Source organism: Lissotriton helveticus, chromosome 1_1 (assembly GCF_964261635.1).
Source record: "Lissotriton helveticus chromosome 1_1, aLisHel1.1, whole genome shotgun sequence".
NCBI classification, from domain to species: domain Eukaryota; kingdom Metazoa; phylum Chordata; class Amphibia; order Caudata; family Salamandridae; genus Lissotriton; species Lissotriton helveticus.
Genome location: NC_136057.1, coordinates 1,427,746,179 through 1,427,771,822, shown reverse-complemented (window position 1 = coordinate 1,427,771,822; position 25,644 = coordinate 1,427,746,179). Strand labels below are relative to the sequence as shown.

The 25,644-nt window shown below is 45.4% G+C and overlaps 1 protein-coding gene across 1 annotated transcript; it reads right to left on the bottom strand.

The window, feature by feature from the left end:
* Positions 1-1,712: 1,712 nt before the first annotated feature.
* LOC144826860 (surfeit locus protein 4-like) lies at positions 1,713-23,956 on the bottom strand. Its single transcript, XM_078685325.1, has 6 exons — positions 23,705-23,956; positions 7,361-7,547; positions 6,647-6,723; positions 5,774-5,817; positions 5,010-5,196; positions 1,713-2,185 (listed from the first exon to the last, which is right to left on the bottom strand). The coding sequence occupies exons 1-6, from the start codon at positions 23,753-23,755 to the stop codon at positions 1,919-1,921; spliced, it is 813 nt and encodes a 270-aa protein (XP_078541451.1). The 5' UTR covers positions 23,756-23,956; the 3' UTR covers positions 1,713-1,918.
* Positions 23,957-25,644: the final 1,688 nt, after the last annotated feature.

Below are 25,644 nucleotides of genomic sequence, written 5' to 3'. Positions count from 1 at the left end.
GAGCACACTTGAAAGCGGAGAGAACAGGATGCATTGACAATTCTTGTGGATCCACTGGCTGGGCGCAGAAGGACTCTGCTTTTATCCCATCAGACTTTGGTCTCTGGGCTTGTTGTGGGTACAATATTTTAGTCTAGGATGGTGGGACACTAGGATTATCATAGTACACACCCCACACATCGCCAGCCATCACAGCCTTCTTTTAGTGTGCCGATGACTTTCACCATTTTGAAAATGCCCAAAATGAATAGGGTTGGCCCTAGATTAGCCCTGGTGTGCCCAGGAGTAATTCCCAACAACTAGCTAGTGCCATGCATAGATTGGCCCCTTTAAAGCATCCACTTCAGAACACTTTCTGGACCTGTAGGGGACTTGACCTGCTGTCTGGGACCTGATAGGAGCCCTGGAGGAATGAACTATCTATCTATTGTATCCAGGAGACAAAAGTGGACTCCAGGGGGTAATTATGCTGACCTTTTGTTCATGGAACAGAGATACAACAAGCTACAAGTGGCCTTTTTCTGAAACTACACAGGTTGACTAATGGCAACCAGACCTAGAGTAGACCCAGCCGTAGGCCTCTGCCTTTCATCCTATGAGACTCCAAGTGCCTTCCCTGCAACCCAGGGTAGCTTTGGAAAGTACTACTGCGGCGGACTACAACTTAAGACTAAGCCGGACTAAAAATCTTTGACAAGGATCCATGCTCAATCATGGTGAGCCTCAATTGCACACTAAGGTCCCAGTCATGGACCAGTGACTATCATTGAAAGTATGTGCTTTTTGGCACCATTTCTACTTAACACTTTGAAAGGTTGCATCTTCGGTATCCATTTTTAGATTGTCGTCATTTTGGTGTCATCATTTTGGTGTCAATTTGTTTATTACAATTTACCCCATTTTCTATTTCATTTCGGGATTTTTATGATTTTGACGTTATTACTGTTTTAGTACTGCATAAGTTCTTTACACATTATCCGGATTTAAGGCGCTCTGCGCTCCCAATATTGCATACAATTGGATGCTCAATCACTTAATAGAAGTGCCCCAAAAAACCCACAGCTGGTCTTGAATACTGCAATTTTGGCTTCTCTAAGGGCCATTGGACTACACCAGTCCACTGATCCTGGCATGATATCTTGTTGCCTTCTACACCAAGAGAAGAGGACATGAAACATTACATAACATGCGTGCTAAGGAGCACATCCAAAACCATTTTACTGCTGACCGTAACACCAGATTAAATAGGACACTGTCTGAGCTAGACTTGGTTATCAAGACCTCTCTTACAGCTAAGCTAAACTGTAGGAACAAATACATGTACCTCAAACCTAGGATATGGGTTCACAAGTGTTCTTGTGCTGTCCAGATAGGACACCCTCTAAGGTGGGCTATGATCTCAATGTATATTCTTAGTCACCCTGGGGTTGTGATCAAGAAGCAGACTATTTGGCTTTTGGTGATGCAACAACCTCTCTCCGTCTGTCCCAAGGCCATCAATGTAGACACCTACCTTTGAGATGTAAAATAAGAATTCCCAGTTTCTGTGCTGTTGGAGAGGACACTCTATAATGTAACATCAGAATTCCACTCCTGGAATAAGTAAGAGACAGTCCAAGCTCATCAAGTTGTCCCGTAAGCTGAAGTCCCTGGATGTCTGGTCCTCCAAAAAATGCTGCATTACAGAAAATGAAAAATGCTGGTACAAAGGCTACGGATTCACAGAACATTTTAATTCTTAGATGTCTCCCACTGCCTTTGATAGAAAAAGAGACCTCTATTCTGTTAAGGCAACAGTGAACAATGATAGGAGTTTATAATCATATACAAATGAAAAATACACAAACCGGCCTAAAATAAAAAATATATATTGTACGGCATTGTGCTCACAGGCACCAGTCTCTCACTGGCCCATCCTCTACCACTTCTTCTTGTGCTCATCCATAGACACTCCGCCAGGGCCCAGGGCTACCACGAGGAGAAGGCCTCCGATGACAGACATCGTCTGGAAAAAGTCATACTTGAGGAAGTCATGCAGAGGCCGGTAGGTGGGGATGTTCCAGAAGGCATTCTGCACCAGGTTAATGACCAGGAGCCAAAGCACCAGAGTCAAGGCTGCCAGCTTCGTCTTGAAACCTATGGCCACCAGGATGATCAAAGCAGTTCCAAAGATGTCCTGGAAAATCTAGAAAAGCCAAAAAGCGATTAGCAAAAGTCAAGTTCTAGCACAAATAAACTCAAAACCATAGTCTAAACATACCTGAACGAACAGGCTTTAGGTACACAATTGAGCCAACTAAGCCGGTCAGTTTGGTTCTGAGATTCCTTACCTGAAATCCCATTCCAACCATAAAAACTCATGGTGAACGTTAAGAGACACCCCCTCGTATCTGTGAAGGAGAATAAAGTAGCACTGCCAATATTCTCACTCCGGAAATTCCGAATCTAAGCAGTCATCTTCTCTGCCTTTATCCCAAGCAGAGGGATTTTAGGATGAGGATGGGTCGAATTAGACAAATCATACCTTACAAGTTTTAAAAAATGTTTCACCAATACCGAAATGAACTACAAATTAATACATTTCTTATGAGAAGAGGCAGGCAGGCCACTCAAAAATGTTTAGTATATGCTCCCAACAAATACAATATTTATACAGGATTATGAACTTGATTGCAATCTTTTATATCAGAAATCTGTTGTCCTGGAGAGAAGGATCTGTGCGAGATTTTAAATATATCCACAGATACGTTTGCCAAAAAGAATTTACATGGCTAGTGGTTATCCTAAAAATCTAGCTAGGATCCAGCCCTTATTGATAATTAATGCACATCTTTTAAGAGGTCGTGATTTAAATTGTTATCCACACATTTGAACCAGATTATCCCGGGACACCAAGATTGAGACGCATTAGAGGTAAGAGGTTTTCAGGGTGTGGTCTACACGGTGTGCTGCTGTAGTTGACCCTCACCGAACTTTGACTTTTTAAAAAAGATTTTTAACAGAAACACAAACGTAAAGGTGCAGACCACTTCGAAAGCATGAGAGGCAGTGGGGAGAGATAAACAAGTAAACATTCCCTTGTAACATGCTGCATGAATGGAAATTCATTCGTAGCACTAAAATAAATGTTTTCCACACCCTTGGCGCTAATCAAGGAAATATGGGAAGTGAGGCATCTGCTAAGGTGCAAAAAGACATGTTGAGAACCCCGGAGGGGAGGGCCATTTAGAAATGTAGGAGCAGTAGGAATGGCAGCATGGGAACCACAACACACACAAAATGGTTACTTCATTAGAGCAATAAGGGGATAATACATTTTGTGTCCCTGCCGAAAACCCAACACTGATATCTTCTTTATACAAAAATATGCAAAAGGGATTTGTGGATGTAGAAGCTTCAGCCTGTACTCAGAAGAGTTCTCCAAGGAAAGAGTTGGTGCACTATATTCATGTAATACATGCCATTGTTCTCTAGATGCAGCTGGTTGTAAAAAATACCTAGCAGTTTCATAGGCAATACTCCTTCTTCTTTCGCTACAGATCAAGAACGCCTTACAAAACTGCTATCATTGCATGGCTCGCAGTGGCGTTCTTGACTTTCCAGTAGCATCTCTGGGCTAACAGTCCAGGCCTAGCAGATGGGAGGAGTGAAGGTCAGTACAGGGATAAAATAGGACCCTGGGTTAACACAGTCAGAGATGCATGGACAGACATCGATATTACTTTGAAAAGAATACATTTCCAATGCATATTTAAGATTAATAAAACAGTTAATTACGATGAAGTTCTCACAAAAACAGAAGTCTTTATCAAAAACAATTCAGCCAAACAAAGCAAAACAGTTCTTTAAACTAGTATTCGAATTTGAAAACCTGGAGTAGGTCTAAGCGCTGGTTTAGAAAGCCTGAGACAGTTACACCAGGTAGTCCGTTAAGGTCCTTGCCTTCTACGGGCTCTTAACAGACTTTAACACAGGCTTCTCCTTGTGAGCTACTGGTAGCTCTCCAGCTACCTGCAAGTAGCTCACCTGAGTGCAACCCAGTCAACTAAATTAGAACCTTTTGCTTGGTTGAATTTATAGATATGTGTCAAAATTGAAAAGTGTGTGTTAGGAACTAAAATGTATGTAGTTTCAGGATTCATAGGATGTTTGCAGAAAAACGGTTGAATTTCCAAGATATATCTAAAGCGGAAACTTGAGTGCTAAATATCAAAAGGCATTGGGGAGATTAATAATAATATACTAAATTGGTGGTGGGGCTCTACAGCTATGGCTGATATATATAAAAAGCATTCAACATTCTCCAAGCATTTTTTACACTACTGCCGGCAACCGTGCCTGATGCAGGGAGGTGATCACCGCTGGTAATCCTGCATATAGTGGCCACTAATGTAATATTGTCTGAAGTGGTTACTACTACATTTATAATACTATTAACAGAGCAGAAGAAGCTTCATTGAAGATATAGGTAGCTCTTATTACATAAAATGTTAAAGATTCCTGCTTTACCAGTCAATGATTAATTCTGCACGATGGATAGTTCCAGAGCAGCCTTTGGTGCTGAAAATGCTGGAAGCGTATAGGGTAGTCAATGGAGATGGCAAGGCGGAGCTGCTTGGTTAGAGGGCTTGCATTAGAAATAAACCTATTCTAAGGCATGCCGAAGAGGTTTCCGATTAAGTTCGTGTGCTTAGGACTCCCCAGGGTGATCGGAGATTCAGGTTGGAGAGCTACAGTCCATTATTATAATGAGAAGCTGAACCGTGGTCCAGCCCCCAATCAAAAAAGTTTGATAGTCACTTGCCACTCAGGAAAACTTTTTCACTGACTTCTATCAAGCACAGACGCTTCAGTCACCCCATATGTAGTGGATTCCCAAAGTGACATTGCTAAAACCACCACACTGAGTAGTCTGCGGTTAACACTCAAGACATCAAGTTACCCACACTGTCCTCCCGCCCCCAACCACCAACAGGCAGGAAACCATGCAAGGGAAACAGGGCACTTACAGTGAAGGCATTAACTTCGAAGTGCAGCAAGGTCATGAACATGAGAACCAACAGGACACGGCCACCCAGCTGCATATACTGCCGAGGCGAGATTTCATTCATGGTGGGGACCCCAGCAAACATAGACTTTCCTTCCGACCTGGACTCGGCTAGCAGCAGAAGCAATCCACCACCCAGTGCCATGTTCCTGTGAAGTTAGACAGGAAGTCAGCTGAGCAGATAACACATCAAAACAAAGCTCTGAAACCATTATTTCAGGCTACAGTGAGACCAACAGCATTTTAACAGCCACCATACCATTTAATATCTTCACCAAGGATCATTCAAGAGACTCAGGGCCGAACGAGCATAGAGTCTAAACACCCTTCTGCAGTGGGTCTCTTGCAAACCAGTGGGTCATTAGAAGCGGACACTGAACACATGAGATCACTCTCCCGCGTTCTCAATTCAGCTCCTAAGCAGCACTCCAACTCAACAGAGCGCTTCAAGCCCTAATTGAAAAGCTCAGTCACAGGTCTAAAGAAGTAAGGAATAGAGTGTGCGCAGCGTTTCCTCAGTATTCAAACTATCTTTGCCACAATGCTTGTGGGCAAACATTACCCTCAAACAGGTTACTCTCCAAGCAAATTTTACCCCAACCGGAAGAATTCCACATTGGTAAGTAAATTAAAGTGTTAGTCACCAGGACAGGCTGATTAAAGAGAAGTTTGGTCCAAAAATACTCCCCATGAACCCTATTAAGGAGATGGTACAGCTGAACTCACCTCATCAGGAATTTCAGATCCCATAAAATACTGTAGGCAATGGTCTGAAAAATAAATTGTGGAAAGTTAGCAGTTGAACAAAGAAAAGTTAGTCAAAGCCACAATGCTTTAAAATATCAGGGGTGGGTAGTAAAAGTACATGGTTAGGAACATGTGGGTACAGACTGGTAACGTTCCGTCATCCAAGACTGCCATCAACACACCACAAACAGTAGTGGGCTATAGCACCTCCTCTTTCAAAGTATGTTCTAGGGTGTCTGTGCTTCTGTATCTCTGTCTCCTCTCTTTATATTATCTGTAGACTTTAGTGTGTTCGTATTGTGGTGGGTGAGGCGAATGAATCGCTGCGAGGACCACACCCTCTTTAATGTATGCTTAAGGCAAGTACAGTGGGGAATGGTGTGCATTTAGGCACATATAGTAGACAGGAGGGTTCTCAAAGCTATGGGCAGTGAGTGGTGTGAATAATTTGTGTGTAGCACATGCCCCAGCGCTTGTGTCTGGAATGACCAGTGAAAAGTGTCCGGAAGGGTCTAACGCAGCAGCCTTTGAGCAACCAACACTAGTACCTAGCTGCTTACACACAGTAATATAACCTACTATCAGCCACTCGTTGGATGCGGACTCGAACTCTAGGCCATCTGCTCTTTCACTTTGGATGCCGGTTTAAAACATACCAGAAAGTAAACAGGTGGGTTGAAAAATCGGTTCAGCAACCACCAAAGACCACTATTCCTGATTAAGGACACAGCCCAAACACCGTGCATAACACCCTCCCTCTGATCCAATGAAAAGTTTCAGGAGTAGCAGGTAAGGGTGTAAAGTAAAAATGCTTAACACCAAAATGATTGCCATGAGAGGTAAATGACTCACCTGTAGGAAGATAATTCCAAAAAGCCCGAAACAAGCATAGGGAACAAACTTTCTGGCCAATACCAGCACACAGCCAACTGAAAGAAATAGAAACACAATGTCAATTGGGTCTACTTTAGCACGCACCAAGCCGGACCTGCAGTACCACTAATACTTAAGTACTGGGTCTCGCAATCACCTCAATTCTGCCACTGAACAGGATATTCCATTATAGAGACCTACCATGTCTGCCACAATACCTCAACCCTGACCTACAGCATCCCAGTCTATTCCAGTAAAGATCTGCCAATGCACCTCAACTCTTCATGTAAAAAGGGAAAAGACACTTCATTGCACTAATACATCTTCCTATTACCCAAGTGGGGGTAGGTTATCACTCTTTCAGACTACCACTGGTGTGGAGCGGCATCACAAGCCAACACGCGCTCAGCAAGATCATGACGCTGCTGAAGTCATTTTTGTACATTGAAAAACACCAGACGTTACAAAAGGAAATGCACCCAGAGAGCAGACAGGCTTTCATTGTGGGCATCAGCTTACAAAAGTAAGTCACTCTGCTGCATCAAGATAGATAGATTATATATATATATATATAGCCCACTGACATATCATGAATGACATTGTGACTACAGAAAAAGGTCTGTAACGCTATGCAGAAAATGCAGAGAAAATGTGCAGAGCGAAAGCTCGTCCAGTTTCTATGCCAGCCCTCACCTAGCTGCCCAAGCATGTTGATTAGCACGAAGAGCGTGGCCAGGAACAGGCCGCAACCCCAGGACATGTTGATGTAGTCCCTCTGGTCGCTCCACTGGAACCACATGCGGACTCCATCCTCCAGGAAGGTGCTGATCAGGCAGAGGTGAGCCAGGTGAGGTAGGTACCGCTTGGTCACACGCAGGAACTGGGCCAGACGGAGAAAGTAAAGGATAGTGTTAGATGGCCTGACTCCAGTCACGTGATAAAACACAAACAGCAGAACAGTGGTCTATACGTGTAAACTTGCCCATTTCCCCTCCTCTTGGTCCAGCAAGAGATTGCTGAATCAGGTGCATGTCTATCATCCCATCGGTCTACGAGTCCATCTTTTCAAAAAAGTACCTTTTCGGTGGAGAGGTGTGGCGCCGCGGCCAGGGCGACTGACACTGGAATCTGGGGATCACGGTTCGATCCCCGGCGCCGGCGGCAGATTAGCCCAGCACCATGTGACTATGTGACTCTGGGCAATAGCTTGCTTAATCTTCCTAACGGCCCCCAGCACCTGGAGACCCTTACATGCAACTGTTCGCGCTTTACAAATGTTTATTATTATTATGGGTCTGACAGACTTGTGCCAATAAGGGCATTCTAATATCTCTTGTTAGTGTCATGTCAATGCAGAATAGGACACTGTCCGGACTTCCTCCTGCTGTTTTTTTCTCCAAACGTGTGTGTGTATGTGTATGTATAATATATATATATCTTTGAAACAACTTGTCCTGTCGCAACGGGAACGCAGTCCAGTGGGTGCCTTCGTTGAGACCAGGGCAGTGTCTCAGAATTATTCCATACCAAAAATAAATTTGCGGCACACATCTTGGTTATGAGCAGTTATCTATTTCCAAACGTGACAACGTGACTGCTCATAGCCAAGAAGTGTGCCGCGAATTTATTTTTGGTATGGAATATATATATATATATATATATATATATATATATATATATATATATATATATATATATATATATATATATATATATATATATATATATATATACACACATACATACATACATATATAAACACATACATACATATATATATTATATATATATATATATATATATACACACACATACACCAGTACGTTGTAACAGTAAAAAGTGGCTGAGAATTGTTGGGCAGGCCTCTTAACTATGCTCGCAACTCCAAGGAGAGGCAATGCAAGTAAAGCACCAACACAAGAAGCGAGTGCACCGTCATCTGCACAGGTGGGGAGACTGGACCTTTCTTTCTTTAGACAACGATAAAGAAGGCACCTCTTGAATTGGCCATTCAGACGAACAATCTCGCCTCTAAGACCCCAGGAAATATTGTTTTTCTGCCCAAATCATCGAAACTGCCTAGGCCATGATCCCCTAATTCCAACACTGACTCAGTATGGCGTCCTCAGAGTCCAACTATTGGGTGGGTGTCTCTGGATCTCAATAGGGATTAAAGGGGGCGGGGGGCAACAGATGTCAAAAGGTTAAGGAGCCATGCAGTAGTGGATAAGAACATTTCGAGAAGGTGGGGCTGCATGGAGATCAGAGGGGATACACGACATGCTTGATATGCATCTGTGTATATGTTATCTGCTGTAACTGATTATTATATCTAATAACCCACTGGCTGTAGGCTCAGTGCTAGACAGCCGCATGGCCAGACATCCTAAATTCGCCTATCCATTATGATTAAAAAAAGTAAAGAAATGAAAATCATATGCTGCAACAGATTATTATATATAATAACACACCAGCTAGAGGAACAATACCACATTGCCAATCTCCTTGATTTGACTGTTGAGTATGCCAAAAAAGTAAAGAAATTAACACTGGAGACTCAAGGATTCACGCGAGTGCAATCTTTGGCACTTTCTTTCCTCCATTCTATTTAGCTTTGGTCTTACAGAAAACCTTGAAAGCTTTGGTGCAGGTATTTCATCGGCCCATGCACTGCTGCTTCTGAACATGCGAAGTATTTCACGTGTGCGCACCTATCTGCACTTAACAGTGGAGTGGTGGGAGTTAGAATATTTAATACCCTGCCTTCGACTCTCAGCGCATGTCAATGCCCCTCCTCCAATTTTTCAGGGGCATCTTAAAATAAAAAAACTAATTTAAAAAAGGCGAAAATTCTTTAATTTTTAACAGACCGGTGAGCCTCAATGGTTCCTACAAAGGCCAAAAATAGTTAACACACACTCGCTAGGACTACAGGTCTGCTGTTGGCTGCCAGTCTTTTGAGGTTGTTCATGCTGGTCTATTTCATTCATGTTTTTTATAAAAGGTTCTGTCGGTGAGTGCCCGGGAGCTCCCATAATAAAGAAAACACGCTGGAAAAAAATCACAAATATTTTTGGGCTCAAAATGCACACACTGGCATAGAAGCACCTGGCAGAGAGTGCTACCTGTACTGTCAAATGAAATGGCAAACTAAGAGGTAGTAGGTAGTAAAAGGTGTCCTGTTTGCAGAAGTAACGGACTAGAACCTCAACTTTTTTTGCCTTAGGTACTATAAGCCTTTTGGATTGCTCCTTTGCACCACCTTTTAAGTGTTGTCCAATATAGGGAAGCAATAAGATTATGTAGAGCAGACATCTTCGGTCATGGTCTACTCTATTACTAAATTCTTGGCGAGCATATAGCCAATTCGCCTACAAAGCATATAGCCAATTCGCCTACAAATTAACTCTCACCCATATTTTGTCCTCTGCCTAATTAAAATCATACCTCTATTGTGTATGAAGGTATTACTGTTTTTAGAACTTGTCTTTTCAATTATGATGTAAGCTGAAGCACGTGCACTTTAATCGGCCAGGCTGTCCTGCGAGACAGGGTAGGGTCTGTAACCCCAGCTGTATCCCTGGATCTATACCACCGTGTTTTATAACTGATAAATTCTTAGGTGTTAAATGTAGTATGTTAGCATCCAGTAATGCACTTTATTAGAGCATCTGCTTATTAAAGTTTATTATTCTGGTCTGAACCTCCTACAAATTAATTCCCTTCAGCATGACATGTATAAACTGTTCTTTTAGGGTTGACGGACCACGTTAGGTTTTTGTCTATGGTCAAGTGTTTGTACATCGGTTTTGTGTCCTGAGACCAAGAGTGGATATTTCTAAGAATATTTTATGCATGGTATCTGTATTATTATTATTTTATTTTTTTTAGGTGACGTATTGTTTTTCCTTTGTAAAATATTTTAATTTTACTACTTTTATGGCCATTGGCTGAAATAATGTGAATTGGCAAGTGAGTGAGTTTACTGTCAAAGAGCAGAGCTAATGCTAGACACAACAAGCATTTGCAATGCAATAGGTCTTGCATTTACGAGTTTTTGAGGAATTGGCATTCTAAATGACTGCCTTTTCAATTCAATTCAAACATCTTTATTCAGATAGAGGTGTAGCCATAAAAGCATTTTATCACATAGCTAAAAATAAAATCGTACATAAACAAACATCAGGTTATAAGCGATAAAAACAGTGTTCGTTAAGAGCTAACTCAACTCCTCCCATGCTGATGACTAGCTCAGCTCGTCATGAGCCACGGTGGCCGTGTGCTCAGCCGCAACGCTCGCACGCGGGGCTAATTCCCCTGCAGTGCTGAGCGTTCTAAAGAAACGGGTGTGGCCGTGACGAGATCAGCTCGTCAAGCGCACACGGCCACGATGGTCCATGACGAGCTGAGCTCGTCATGAGTACCGGGGCCCTGTGCCCCCCCCCCAGCACAGCGGGGGAACTAGCCCCGCAGGCAAGGGGTTAATTGAAGTCATATCAAATCATTATAGGCAGCTTAAGAACTAATCTGTACACAGTATCCATTTGTCATATTAAACATAATGAGAATATATAAAAAAATAGTTAAAATAAAATCAACCTTCATAAAGTGCACATCGTATTACGGGCGCGTACTGCAGTTTAAAAAAAAAAGGTGCCAACACTGAAAGTTAATTCATCATTTTCTAATTTAAGAAATTCCACGTATGCCATTTCTAAATGAATAAGGGAGTTTTCCTTTAAAAAAAACGGTATCAAAAATCATTTTTCATATTCCATATAGAAATTACAAAAAAGATAAAAAGGGAAGTATTTGCCCGCTCCGACCATCACAGGGGCATGTTGATTCATCTAAGTTGGTATTATACCCCCAAAGGGAGTAGACTAAGAATTTTACAATGCCAGCCCTTAAATGAAAGAGGAGTCCTCCCAGCGGACTCTTGGTATTAAGAGGTAACTAGATGGCATGTGAGAGACATCCTCAATTGACATGTAGGTTGCCACAGACGTTTTCAGGGCCTCCCTTTCGTGTCTTGCTTTTCTGCAGTGTGCATTTAAAACCCTGCAAATAACTTTTTTTTCATGCTGTCCGTTTCCGTTGGATTTGAGAAAACCTGTGCATGGTTAATAGAACTCAGGCTCTCCCTCACTTCAGCAAGCCACAGTATTTCCTTTCCCTTCTCGCACTTAAGGCAATCTCTTATTAGCTCTCTGGTGAGGGATGCTGCTGGGTTTCTCCAGATTGATAACCAAAATATAGCAGGGCAAGCCTTCATATAATACTCTATATAGTGCAAGTTCAGTTCGCTGTGGCAAACATATTGTGACGTGGAGATCGGTACTCCCAAGAGTTTCAATGCCTTTTATTTGTGTTGTTTTTAAAACAGATAAATTAAAGGCATTGTCATTTACAATGTCAGTAGCTTAAACTCTTGCAAATGTGAGAGCTATTGCTTTGCAAATGCGTTTGGCTCCTGTTTATAAAGATGTTTTTTCAAAGCGTTAGGAGAGAACGTGTCATGCCTTCAACAGTAAGGCAGGACAAAGCTATTTGAGAAAATAGTGCTCGTAGGCTGAAATTAAAGCCTACTGAGTAACAACACACGTAACTGGGTGTCCTCATGGGAAGTTACAAAATAAGACAAGGCGGAACTAAGGAGGAACTACTAAGCCTATTGACCAATGAAAAGCCAGTGTACAATGACACAAGCCAATGAAAAATATGGGCGGGAAGTGGGTGGAGCTTCAAGTCCATTCCTGAATACAGCATGCCGTGCAGAGCAGTGCAAGCGCTGCCCAGACTCTACTAAAAAATGACTTATGGCAGCTTTCTGCACGTATAACAGAGGAGAGTGGCACTGGCTTGAGAGGAGATCCCAGTCTGTTCAAAGAGCCTTTGCTGTGCCCATGAGAATTGGAGCGAGACTCCAGACTGCATGCTGTACTCGACAGACACCCACTTTGTTCTCAGTCCTGCTTGGAACAAGTGCAGTTCTTACCTGAACTTTGGTGGCATTTAGGGCTTCCCAGAGGTAGGCTGATTGAGGATGGCGAGAGGTGAATGGCTTCCACCACTCTCGGGCGGGTCATAGAGCGGAAGCTAGCACTTACCTCTTCTGACCTGAGAACAGACGTTCCCTTTTGTTCTCTGTGCTGGCCTGAGACCCTCAGGCAAACCGCAGGAGATAACTTTCGCCACCATGGAGGACTCGCATACCATTGCCCTCCATCCGTCTCCACTCCCTGCCACTGAAGCCTTAGTGCAGTAAGGCAGATCAATTCACAGTGCACACCTTTAAAAAGTATGCTCTTTTACTCCTAAATCCTGGCTTTCTCCCATTCCCAAACTGTGGGTTTCTTGCTACCTAATATGTTTAAAAAGCAGTTTCTGGTCGCCCATAAATAAAGATCTATGAATGACTGGTACCATGCATTCCCCCATGTGGGTGCAAACTCTCACTAGTTTCTTTTTTTCTTCACAATGAGTTTGTTGCTTCGTTCTTGTTCCACATTTATGTACTGCAAGGGTTCCTGCCCCTCCTTTTTGAGTTTCCTCCTGTATTTTTCTTTTATCTTTTAGCTCTAACGGCCTATGCTACAATGCTCAGGGCTTAAGCCACATGCTGGTTTCAGCATCTGAGCTGTATTTCTTCTGTTTCTAGTGTAGAGATAAAAGGCAGCCGGTTTTCCTTCTGTATGCAACCATCCATAGCACAGGCATGGGCTGAAAATGGACTGTGTAGTTTCGTGAGGCAATGCTGCTTCGACCCAGCCATATGCCAATCAATCTTGACCTTGTTCTTCATGGGAACAGTCTAGCTCAAGCCACTGGGCCAGGACCCTGACTCCGGTCCCAGGTGACTGTGGGTGAGTGGTTGAAAAGTTTTAGCACTCCGTCCATCATCTTGTTGTGTTTACTATCCTAATTATCTTCCTAGTACGCTATCCACATGTTTATTACAGTCCATTTTGTTTAATAAGTAAAGCACCGACTTGATGTGTAGCTTTATTAAATAGTATTACTCTGTTAACTATGTTCTGATTGCCTCATTGCGATTTTCAAGAGTTAAGTGGAGGAGATGCTAGTATTGGAATTACTGATTGCGGATGGGATCGAGACTCCTAACACTACCCATTTTGACTTGGAGTGTGCAGGATGGGGCGTTTCTCAATTGTGGGGAATTTTCTACTTATGCTTATTATATGCTCTAAGTAGATGGTAAATTTGAGTGTGGGTGTCAAAGTAAGTTGATTTGTAGGGGTTTGGAAGTAAAGTCCACATTTGTAAAGCGCACAATCACCCGTAAGGGTCTCTAGGCGCTGGGGGCCGTCGGGAAGATTAAGCGAGCTATTGCCCAGAGTCACATGGTGCTGGGCTAACCTGCCGCCGGAGCCGGGGTTCGAACCGTGGTCCCCAGATTCCAGCGTCAGTCGCCCTGGCCGCGGCGCCACACCTCTCCCACACAAGGGTATGGGCAAGTAAGCTAGACTCTAGAGTGACCACTGAACGGTCCTTCTGTGCTGTGGGAAGCAGTTGGTGGTGGACTGGACTAACCCCCTACTCCATACCTCACCACCGATCCCCAGTGGTTTCTTCAGGTATTTTTCAGCACCCAGTTAAACTGGGCCCTGGATTCCCGCTCCTGGCAATTGTGGTTGTTCGAACATCTGGCCACTAGGAAAAGAAGAGTCTTCCCATGGCAATTGTTACAACCCCTTTGTCAGGAAGCCCTGAGTGTTTCATTTACTCCTCCACCTTTAGTAAGCAGTGGACTGCTTAACTTCATGACAGCCAGGTGCTAAAGGGGAGTACTTCCTCGTTGTGGCTACAGAACCACAGTGGTAAAGGATCTCAGTATCTGCTGGCTAGGAACTCCAAGAAAAAGCCTTGGGTACAATACAAAAAATGTTAAAAGAAAAAATCTCGACTATGATATATAAATAATACTTGGTAAAACCACAGGTTGAATTGGGTTTCCTGGGACTTACGGGTGACACTAAATGCCAACTAAGTGTAAAATGCAAGCAACAGTAAAACATTTCTCAAAATCACTGCATTGTGCAGATTGATGGTTCTCTGTGCAAAAGCTCGGCTCTGGCAACTAATCTTGAGACCTTCTGCTGATGTCACGTCACTGCAAATTACATCATTATCTCAGGGTATTAAAATTGAAAATGTATGCAAACAGTAGCCAGTTCCACCTCCAGCTGGAAAATGGATATCCGAATAACCTCTCAAAACGCATAGATCGTATTCATCACTCAGTGACAGAACTGTGCCAGTGCCTTTATGACTCTAAAACATAGGCCCGATAGCGCGCAAGGTGAATGAAATCTCCCTCCTTTTAGCTTGCCCACAGAACATATACAAGGAACCTCAGTATCACATTCGAAAAAGAACTATATTTTACCACCTTAGGTCAACACAGTTGTCAAGAGTGTACCGCACCGCCAACCAGATGGGAGGAGGCATCGCCATCATCCACAGGGACACCATCCGCATCACGACCAACACCGACGACACCCTAACCACCGCCGAACACCTGCACTTCCAGATCCACACCGACCCGAAGACCACCCTCAGAGGCACCCTGATTTACCGACCCCCGGGACCACGCACACAATTCAGCGAGGACATCGCCGACTTCATCAGCCCGCTTGCCCTCCCCTCCGCTGACTACATCCTCCTGGGGGACCTCAACTTCCACCTGGAGAACAACAGCGACCGAAACACCATCACCCTGCCCGACAACCTCGGACTCAAGCAGCTGGTGTCCACCCCCACCCACCTCGCCGGACACACACTCGACGCAGTCTTCTCATCCAGCAAAGACATCGCCTTCAGCCACGCCACAGGACTCCACTGGACGGACCACAGCTGTGTCCACTTCACCTTCAAAAGAACGACGATCCACCACCACCAGCAACAGGTTGCCCGAAGAAGCTGGAACAAGATCACAGCCGACCAGCTCACCGCTTCCCTGAGCCAGCACCCTCCTGCCGGCTCAGCGAACCCCAGCCAGGCCGCCGACAACCTCACGAAGTGGATCAGCAACTGCGCGGACGAACTCGCCCCTCTGAGGACCCCGCCCAGCAGACCCGGCAGCAGAAAAGCCCCATGGTTCACCGACGAACTCAAGAAGAACTGCCGAGCCCTCGAGAAAGTCTGGAGAAGGGAACCAACACTGGACAACATGACCACCCTCAAGCTTGCCACCCGGAAGAACCACCAACTGATCCGCGCCACCAAGAAAACTGCATACAAGGACCAGCTGGACTACAACGCACACAACAGCAAGGAACTCTTCAACATCGTGAAAGAGCTCTCCAACCCCAACGCCGGAAACAACGACATCACCCCATCGCAAGACCTCTGCAACTCCCTCGCCTCCTACTTCCACAACAAGATCGCGGACATACACAACAGCTTCAGCATCCAACCAACGCACGCCACGACCGCAGCAACGCCACCCACCACCACCCTCCGCGCCTGGACTCCGATCAGCACCGAAGACACCGTCCGCACAATGTACTCCGTCCACTCCGGATCTCCGACCGACCCCTGCCCTCACCACGTCTTCAACAAGGCCGACGCTGTCATCGCACCCTACCTGCGGGACATTATCAACACCTCCTTCGACACCGCCACCTTCCCTGAGAGCTGGAAGCACGCCGAACTCAGCGCTCTATTTAAGAAATCTACAGCGGACCCCACCGAACTCAAGAATTACCGTCCCATCTCGCTCCTCCCGTTCCCGGCCAAAGTCATCGAGAAGACCGTCAACAAACAGCTGGCCGCCTTCCTCGAGACGAATGGATCCCTCGACCCCTCACAGTCTGGCTTCCGAGCCAACCACAGCACCGAGACCGCCCTCATCGCTGCCACCGATGACATCCGAGCCCTGATGGACAACGGAGAAACAGCGGCCCTCATCCTCCTGGACCTCTCCGCGGCATTCGACACTGTCTGCCACCGCACCCTAGTGCAGCGCCTCGGCAACGTCGGAATCCAGGAGAAGGCACTGGAATGGATCACCTCCTTCCTCGACGGAAGAACACAGAGAGTCCGCCTACCACCGTACAAGTCAGAGGCCACCGAAGTCATCTGCGGCGTCCCTCAAGGATCCTCGCTGAGTCCCACCCTCTTCAACGTCTACATGAGCCCCCTCGCGGCCATCGCACGCCAACACAACCTCAACATAATCTCCTACGCCGACGACACCCAGCTGATCCTCTCCCTGACCAACGACCCCGCCGCCGCCAGAGCCAACCTGCACGAAAGGATGAAAGATGTAGCCGAGTGGATGACGACCAGCCGCCTGAAACTGAACTCAGACAAGACGGAGGTCCTCATCCTGGGCTCCTCGCCCTCCGCCTGGGACGACTCCTGGTGGCCCCCCGCCCTGGGCACCGCACCCAAACCGACGGACCACGCATGCAACCTGGGCTTCATCCTGGACTCCTCCCTCTCCATGACCAGACAAGTCAACGCCGTCTCCTCGTCATGCTTCAACATCCTGCGCATGCTACGGAAGATCTTCTGGTGGATCCCCACCGAGACCACGAAGACTGTCACCCAGGCCCTCGTCACCAGCCGACTGGACTACGGCAACGCCCTCTACGCCGGAACCACCGCCAAGCTCCAGAAGAGACTCCTGCGGATCCAGAACGCCTCAGCCAGACTCATCCTCGACATCCCACGAAACAGCCACATCTCCGGACACCTGAGAGACCTGCACTGGCTCCCCGTCAACAAAAGAATCACCTTCCGTCTCCTCACCCACGCACACAAAGCCCTACACGATCAAGGCCCGAGCTACCTCAACAACCGAATCAACTTCTACGCTCCCAAGCGCCACCTCCGATCAACCAGCCACGCCCTCGCCGCCGTCCCCCGCATCCGAAGAGCGACAACAGGAGGAAGGTCCTTCTCCTACCTGGCCGCCAAGACCTGGAACTCCCTCCCTCCCGACCTGCGCCTGACCCAAGACCACCTCTCCTTCAGGAAGAAGCTCAAGACCTGGCTGTTCGAGCAGTAACGGCCACCCCCCCCCCCTCAGCCCCCCCCTAGCGCCTTGAGACCCTACGGGTGAGTAGTGCGCTCTATAAATGTCTTTGATTGATTGATTGATTGAAAGTACCAACTCAGCACTCTTAAAGGAATTCGTCCTGTGCTCCACCCTCATCAGCGTATACATCTTGGAAAATTACTGATGCTCTTGAGACACGACTACTTTACTACTGGGTAGATCATAGTCATAAAACCAGAGACTGGGAAGATTTAGACTGCAAAAACAAGAGTTAAAACTGTGTGTAAATCTAAAGGAAGGGGGAAAAATTGCGCCAGTACTTAAGTCAGTACACAAACTTCTGGCCAGGGAGAGGTAATAATTCCATTCAAGGTTCTCTTCACTCTGCATAGCTTTCTGGATAAATGCTTCTAAAAGGCGGCATAAGCTGGTTCCTTTGTAGACCCCAGTATGAAGTCTCCAGCCAATCATATCTTACCTGACAAACTATGTTAAAAAAAAAAAAAAATGTATAGTGACATTTTATTTTTACATTTTTATTTATTAGTTTTTTTAAACATACAAAAGTCGCATTTATAACTTAAGCTTTGACACTAGTGAAGATACATAGGTTGGTAGCATATTAGGTAACTACATCCATAAATGTCTATTGAAATGTAACAGTATAGTATTTCACATGCTTTCCAGACAGTTTACATCATCTCCTGGAGTACTTGGCGTTTAGTGACATATTACTAAACTATGAAACGCCTAGCTTAAAGACACCATTAACTAAAGAAGGCTCTGAAATATTTGCTCTTCGGCAAAGGGCTAATTTATGAAGGCATCCTCGTCGTTCACATTTAAGGACAAGACCATTTCTTGCTCACTACCTGCCCTGGTATCAAAAACCTCCAGTCATTACACAGGGCATTGATCCCCCCCTCGATATTAGAACGCTGTGCTACAGATTACACCGTCTTCAACTTCAACACAAACGGCTGAACGAGCAATCACCACTGGCGTGATTCCACATGACTAAGCAGACGTGCGATTTCATGCATGGTTATAGAAAGTCCTGTACATAAATACATCTGTCGCAGATAGACAAATGACACGACTTCTCACTCAGGCGTCAGGCTCGTGATTGTTGTAGTTACGGTCACATCTTCACACTTGGGGTTTAACCAAGCTGCAGGGATGAAGTTTTAAATCGGATTAGGAAAGTGACATGAATTTAAAGCTACATTGCTGTGCCTAATATAGAATCATTGTTATTGGCATTTACAGTCTTTTCAGGTGCATATATTTTTAAATACAAAGGCTGCATAGCCTCTTCATTGAGAAACCAGCCGCACAGATTTCTTGCGGGTTACCACAGTGGGTCTGGTTTTTACCCAAATCGGGAATCTAAAATATGAAATATTTAACGCAAGCCGCAGGTAACGCACACCCTTTAATTTGCGAGGTAAAGCCTGCTGAAATTTGCGCTGTGAAAATACGCAACTATTAGGATATGTTCAGAATGGGGGTTAAATATACTGTATCACCAAGTAGTAACCCCGTTCTGAGATGCAGGACGCGAACTGATACTGTAATACTGCACCTGGCAAAAACAAGATCCCTTGTGGCTTTCGGTTCCGATGCGGTTTACAGCATTACACTACCTGCAAAGGCAACAAGCGTATATATTGAAAGTATGTTTGCCTTTGGCAATATATACCAAGTTAGAACACTTCCAACTATTTGCTAACTCGTTCCTTATAAACAAACTATTAATATTATGCTCTGAAAAGTGGAATCCAATGTAGCGATTCCTTAAGAGGTTCAATTTAATTGCCAGCCTGAACATTTCGTTGCTGGTTTTCGTTTTGATGAGGTCGTATTAGGAATGAACGACTTCATTTTCTTGTGGAGAGCACTGTTGAACGTGATAACATCAAACCAGAGGTTTAATTTTGGTCTTTCATTAGGTTGGGCTTACCAGTGTAGGTGTACGTTAACATACTGTTACCATTCTTAAACTAGAGGGAGAGAAAGTGAAAGAGCGCCATGCACGCGCTGTGTTCACACAGGGGCAGGAGATGTGCATGCTTACGGAGTGCACATCTCCTGTCCCCCTTCGCTAGCAAAACCGACTATAGGTCTTGCCAAGGCGTGCGGCGCATTGCTAGGCGAGACCTAAAAATGACATGGTGAAATGCCAGGTGAAACAGAGGAATAGTGCAGCAAAGTGCATTTTAAACCTGTCTGGCAGTTTCAGAGAAGGGCAGAATATAGCATAGTTTACTTCCTGCACCTTAGACGCAATAGTGTCTCCAAAGCGGTAATGACAACTCCGTCAGAAATAGTGGTACAGCAGGCACCAAATCCAGGGTGCTTGATACAGTTTTGAAAAGAATACTTTTAAACCACTGTGTTCAAAATAAGTCAAGGCTAAAATTACATACTCCCCACGAATAAATGAGCTTTGTTCGGAAAGTCACTCCCTTTACACAGTGCTCGATAGTTTTAGTACAGATTCGAGCCCTCATTTTTTTCTCAAATTAGGGAAGCAAAGGATAACGAGATAAAGCTCGTTGCCAAAGATGATGCAACTTGGTCAGATGGACAGCCAGGATTATTACTCGGTCCTCCTGGTATCAGAGTTGGTATCTTTGCAACTAAGCCACATCGCCATCCTTTTGCCTAACGAGCATCCCATACTCCGCCATGCTTTGCTTTCTTGCACAAAAAAACTGTTTATTTTTGCTTGATGATGCAAGAAAAAAGCGTTGCTTGTTGTGCCAACACGTCAAGAGCATATTTTCGAGGAGCAGTTCATTTCCTATTCTACAAGGTAACATTTTCGTGGTTCAACCTCTATCACTTGTTTCATAACACCAACTTTCATTTAGCTATGTGCGACTGGACTGCGGTAAAGCACCAAGTACTGTGAGGAGTAAGTAATTTGGGCTCTGTCAAGCCACACAGGATTAACTGAAAGCAGCAGTGTCGTCCACATGACTTAAAATCACTGTCTTTCTTAGGTAAATAAGAATATGAGCAGTTTTGGCGTGGATTTGAGTCCCATTTCTCAGTTTAGTTTCCTTGCTCAAGGCTTTTCTGCTGAACGTCAAACTGGGTCATGGTAATCCGAGTAATCCGTCCAGTTTTCCTTGGGGGACGTAGTTTACAGGACCGCCTGCCTTCTTAAAATCCCTGTGAAATGGGGTTACGGCGCTTTGCACAGCAGAACCACCCATGCTGCCTTCCACATTATTCCCAGTACATAAAATAAGTTGAGGACTGTGCACCAACGCTCTGTAATGGGTACACATTTTCAGGCAGCTGCACACTGTAAATAATGTATGCTTATTTTGTACATATATATTCAACCTAGCTCGTTTACATATTGTAAGCACTCTGTTACGTCACCTATACTGAGAAGAGCTATGTCACCAAAATACACTGCAAGCACCCACCTATGTAACCTATGCTGTGCAGTTCAACTACCATACCCTACACATGAAGCTTTATACCAAAACACTCTGCATGCCCAGGACCGTCACCCACAACACACAGTGCAAGACCAGCTCCGCCAGCTGGAAAACACAAATCTGGCTGCCAACCACAATACATTTCTGAGCCGGCTGACACCTATGTTATACTGATCACTCAGTTTACACACAGCAACCTAGAGTACAAAACAGAATGCAATCACACAAGGTACACTGCTCACTATCTGTCGCTAACTGTCCAAATCCAATTGTCATACACGAAAGTCCAGATGCGACTTACAGCAAACTACATCCGGTTCTTGCTAACTTTTCTACGCTTTGCACAACCAGCTGTCACTATTTTTGCACAGGAACCTGCTATGCACTGTATAATGCAAGCAGTCGTTACTTTACTTTATGTACAGACTTGTGTCACCCACACCATAGTATGCACAGCTGGCTGACAACCACTGTGCAGACAGATGTCACTAATGGTGCACAATCTGCGGTCACTCCTAGTACACCGCACAGCCAGCTGTCACCTACAGTAAAATGTACGGCTAGGAGTTGCCTACAGTAACTGTTCCCAACCAGCTTCCAACAGTGCACAATGAATCGTCATAAGCAGTATAGTTACCCGCCGTCCACAGTACAGCCGTCACCTATAGTACAATACACAGCCAGCTGTCACCCACCATACACAGCCATCACTACAGTACACTGGGCCAGGCAAGTGCTGTCAAATGCAATCCACTGCACATCCAGCTGTTACCAATAGACACTCGGCTGTCATCACAACACACCATGCACTCTGATGTCACCCACAATACATTCTCTTCAGTCAACTATCAAAGTACAATGCGCACCCAACAGTCACCTGCAATGCAGCAGTCTGGTTCTATGACTGATAACTCACTATACAGACAGACCTACATCTTTCACTCGCAGTACATTATGCATGTTCATCACATCCATCAGTTCAGTGTTCTCAGCTAGGACTGTCACCCACATTCCAAAGCACAGACACACCTCTGCCACCTGTAGTCCCCTTACCGATCAGATCCAGCTACAGTACACTGAACACTCAACTCTGGTCATCCGTAAAAGTGGTCATTCCCAATAAGATTTTGCACAGTCATCTATCACCCATAGTGCTACTGTACAGAAAAGTGTCACTATCAGTACATTACAGGGCCAGCTAACACACAGAGTACTCTGACAGCCACTGCACACACAGCCACAATATACAATACCTTGTGCAGTCAACTGCGCAAACTCCAGTCATCTAATGCGCACACACCGCTTCATCACTCCCAATACACTACATACAAAGGCCTGGAAAAGACAACAATCTGCAGATGTGTCTTCCACAGTACACTCTACGAACTGTCACCCTTAGTACACTGTGCAGACCCAACATTTTCAATGCCAAAACTCAGCTTTAGCATGCAGTACACAATATGCAGACCCTGTTCAATCAAAGGCAGTACATCTGGGACTTCACCATATCACTCCACTACGCACCAGCCCATTATTCGAACCACTATTTACTCAGCAGACTCAGGTGTGTAAATCACAATATATACATTTAGTTATACAAATCCACTATTTGCAACTGCACTCCGAAAATGCATTGTCTATCCAGAGCTCGCGCACAGGATTGCCTAAGAAACTCCCCGACAGGGTCCTAAGGTAATTAAACCAAAAGGTCGGAACGTGGCCAAACCTTCATAGACTGTAAAACTGAAGTTCCTTTAAATCCTCAAAAATACCTACTGGGAGAAGACCCAAAAAACTGCAAATGCCGGTCCCCCTTATTCACCTCCAATGTGCGGTGATATGTAGCTTGCCAAGGTGCTGTACTGGTGAGGAATAGAACAGTCTGGAATGGATTACAGAATGCGGGATTAGAATGGCATGGGAGAGTGTGTTACAGGAAAGAGCAGAGGAAGCAACAGTTTAAGAAGGCTCATATTGAGACACCCCCTTCCCCCCCCTTAATAAAAGCTCTTTTTGTTTGAATTTCCACTCTCGTGAGTAACCAAAGGAGGACACCCATAAGAACTTTGCAGATTCATCTCGGGCACCCACAATAAAATGCACTACCATCATAACTGCAAGGGAACAGATGTCAGGGTTAACTGTAAAATTCCTCCGATTAAAGAAAAAAGTTGAGGCCAAGTTTGGCACATATGTGAAGAATGACACCGATGTTGACAAACACGTTAATCGCGGTTTTAGTGTAGCTTGTTCGCCTTTGTTTTTAGCAGATGTCTCCTTATTGTCTATTGGATAAAAGGCGTCTGAAGGATAAAAGGCGTCTGAAGGATAGAAACCAAGTCTGTGACATCCACAGGACAAATATTTGAAAAAATAATAATTAGGAAGCATAAAAAAAGTGGTGTGAAAAAGATATCTCATTTGTATCCTAAAGAATATATCCCCTTCCCCCGATACTTCATATAAGAGGGCCCACTCCACAAGATTAATCAGTTCACCTCAACCCCATACCACTCCTTCGTGGCAGTTTTCAGCCTTCCTTGCAGGTACCTGGTCTGCTACGTCTTCAGCGGCGCCCATCACATCGCCGGCGGGCGCCATGACTCGCGGTCTCCGCTCCGGAGGTAGCCGCGCGAAAGCTTTGGACACGGGTGGGGTGAAACAGGAGGGGCACTCGCCCTGCCCACAACTCTGTCCTCTGCTGCCACGTACGGGGAGCTCACCGCCATTCAGCGTGCTGGGAGAGCCGAACCGGCGCGAGCGTTGTACGTCACACGCAAATCACCGCCCCCGCTGCGTGTGTCTCAAGCCTCGCTTTACGAACAGCGGCCAGGTTTTCAGTGCAAAAGGAGGTTGTGCATCACTTCCGTTTGAAAGAAAGTGAAAAAATACAATGTAGAGAAATGGTAGTATGTTTGCGGGAAGCCTAATTTTTGTTGTTTAGCACGTAAAGCTGTAGCGACTGAGCTGGAATACCGTTTATAATGGTTTATAAGGAGCACGCCAAAGTTCAGATAATCCTACAGCTGGGCTGTCACAAGTACTAGGTCTGCCTATATGTGAAATTAGTGACACTTCATCGCAACTGTAATTACTGAACAGAAGCAGAGAATCAGCTACATCAGCACAAGGAAGGGCGAGTTTCGATTTGTACATCCTACATTGCTGCCATGGTGTCAGATTGTTTATGTGTGACATTTTCATAATGCAATGGAATGATGAGTGACTTTCAACGACTATGAGTGACACTTTCTAGCGAGCAAAATCAAGCAATGAAGACAAGGGAAACAGAGAGATATCAGAAATTGCACACATTTGAGCAAGGAGAAGATCTTAAAACGTCTGCAAAGCACCAGCAATGGAAGGGAACTAGGAGGGGAGAAAGGCCCCAGCACGGAGTCTGAGCCAGCTTCGCTGATGCAAGCTCAGCATCAGCGAGGCTGACTCAGTGCAGACTGACTGCACTGCAAAGCTCAGTACAGGCGCTGTAACTTTACTTACAGGCAATAACTGCCAAGTTTTCAGATTGCCTAAATGTGACATTTCCATAGTTTCCCTACACTTATGCGTGACATTCAACTGTCAAATGTATGTCCCTTTTGTAGAGTGTCGATCGAGGGCCTGACACGGGGCACAGGAACATAAATGTGGGGACACATATAACAGTTATGGGGCAGCCGGAAAGACCCCTAGCGGTCTTTCGCTTTCTTTATGTATACCCTGGCGCGAGCCCGCCCCGGGGTATGCGTGAATGCGTGTGTGAATGTTGCTACAAAGTATTGGAGAGCCCGAGTGGCTCTCTACATCCCTCCTTCAATTTAGATCTGTCCTTACAGTAATTCAGGAGCCTCTCAGCTCAAGGGGATGTCCAGACAAAGTCTCTCAACTTCTGGCTGGGCCTCGGGTTCAACCGCAGATTGTAGCGTTGGCTGTGTGCAAAAGGGGATGTTGCAACTCCGGCCGGAGTTGTCCCTTCATTCTCACCGCTGAGGGTCCCACAGGGGCGATTGTCGTCTACAGTGATGTTTTGTGGTGTTGCTCCGGGTGGTTGACTCTCTCCGCTCGACCTGGCTACAGGTGACCCTGGCAATGAATTTCCGAGGTCCAGACCACCATCATATCCTGCCTCTGGACATTCCATGGTGTCAGGTCTTCCAGCTGGTTCTCGTGCTTTCTTAAAACATGACACATTGCGGGTCACCACTTGCCCGTTTTGCCTGGCAGTGACCATGGTCCCTTGGATCTTGTCTACTACCCACGTCTCGGGCTCGTAAGGTGTTCGGAATTTCCACCCCGGGTGCCGATCTCGCACTACTACTGTGTCCCCTTCCTTCAAGGTAGGCTCTTTAGCATGGCGATATTCACTCGCTTTCTGATTGGTGGTTTGTCTCCGAGCTTGAATGGCTTCATCATTCCTGTTGTCAGGCACCCAGGTGCTGTCTGTCGGGATGCTGTCGCGGGGCGCCCTCTTGAACAGCGCATGGGCGGGA

Bases quoted from the DNA above. Each gene is read 5' to 3' on its own strand.
- LOC144826860 (XM_078685325.1), bottom strand. From the start codon at position 23,755: ATGGCGCCCGCCGGCGATGTGATGGGCGCCGCTGAAGACGTAGCAGAC. The intron at 6,724-7,360 runs GTGAGGGCTGGC...TATTTCTTTCAG, and splicing joins CAACATGCTTGGGCAGCTAG to TTGGCTGTGTGCTGGTATTG. The intron at 5,197-5,773 runs GTGAGTTCAGCT...CTAACTTCACAG, and splicing joins GATCTGAAATTCCTGATGAG to GAACATGGCACTGGGTGGTG.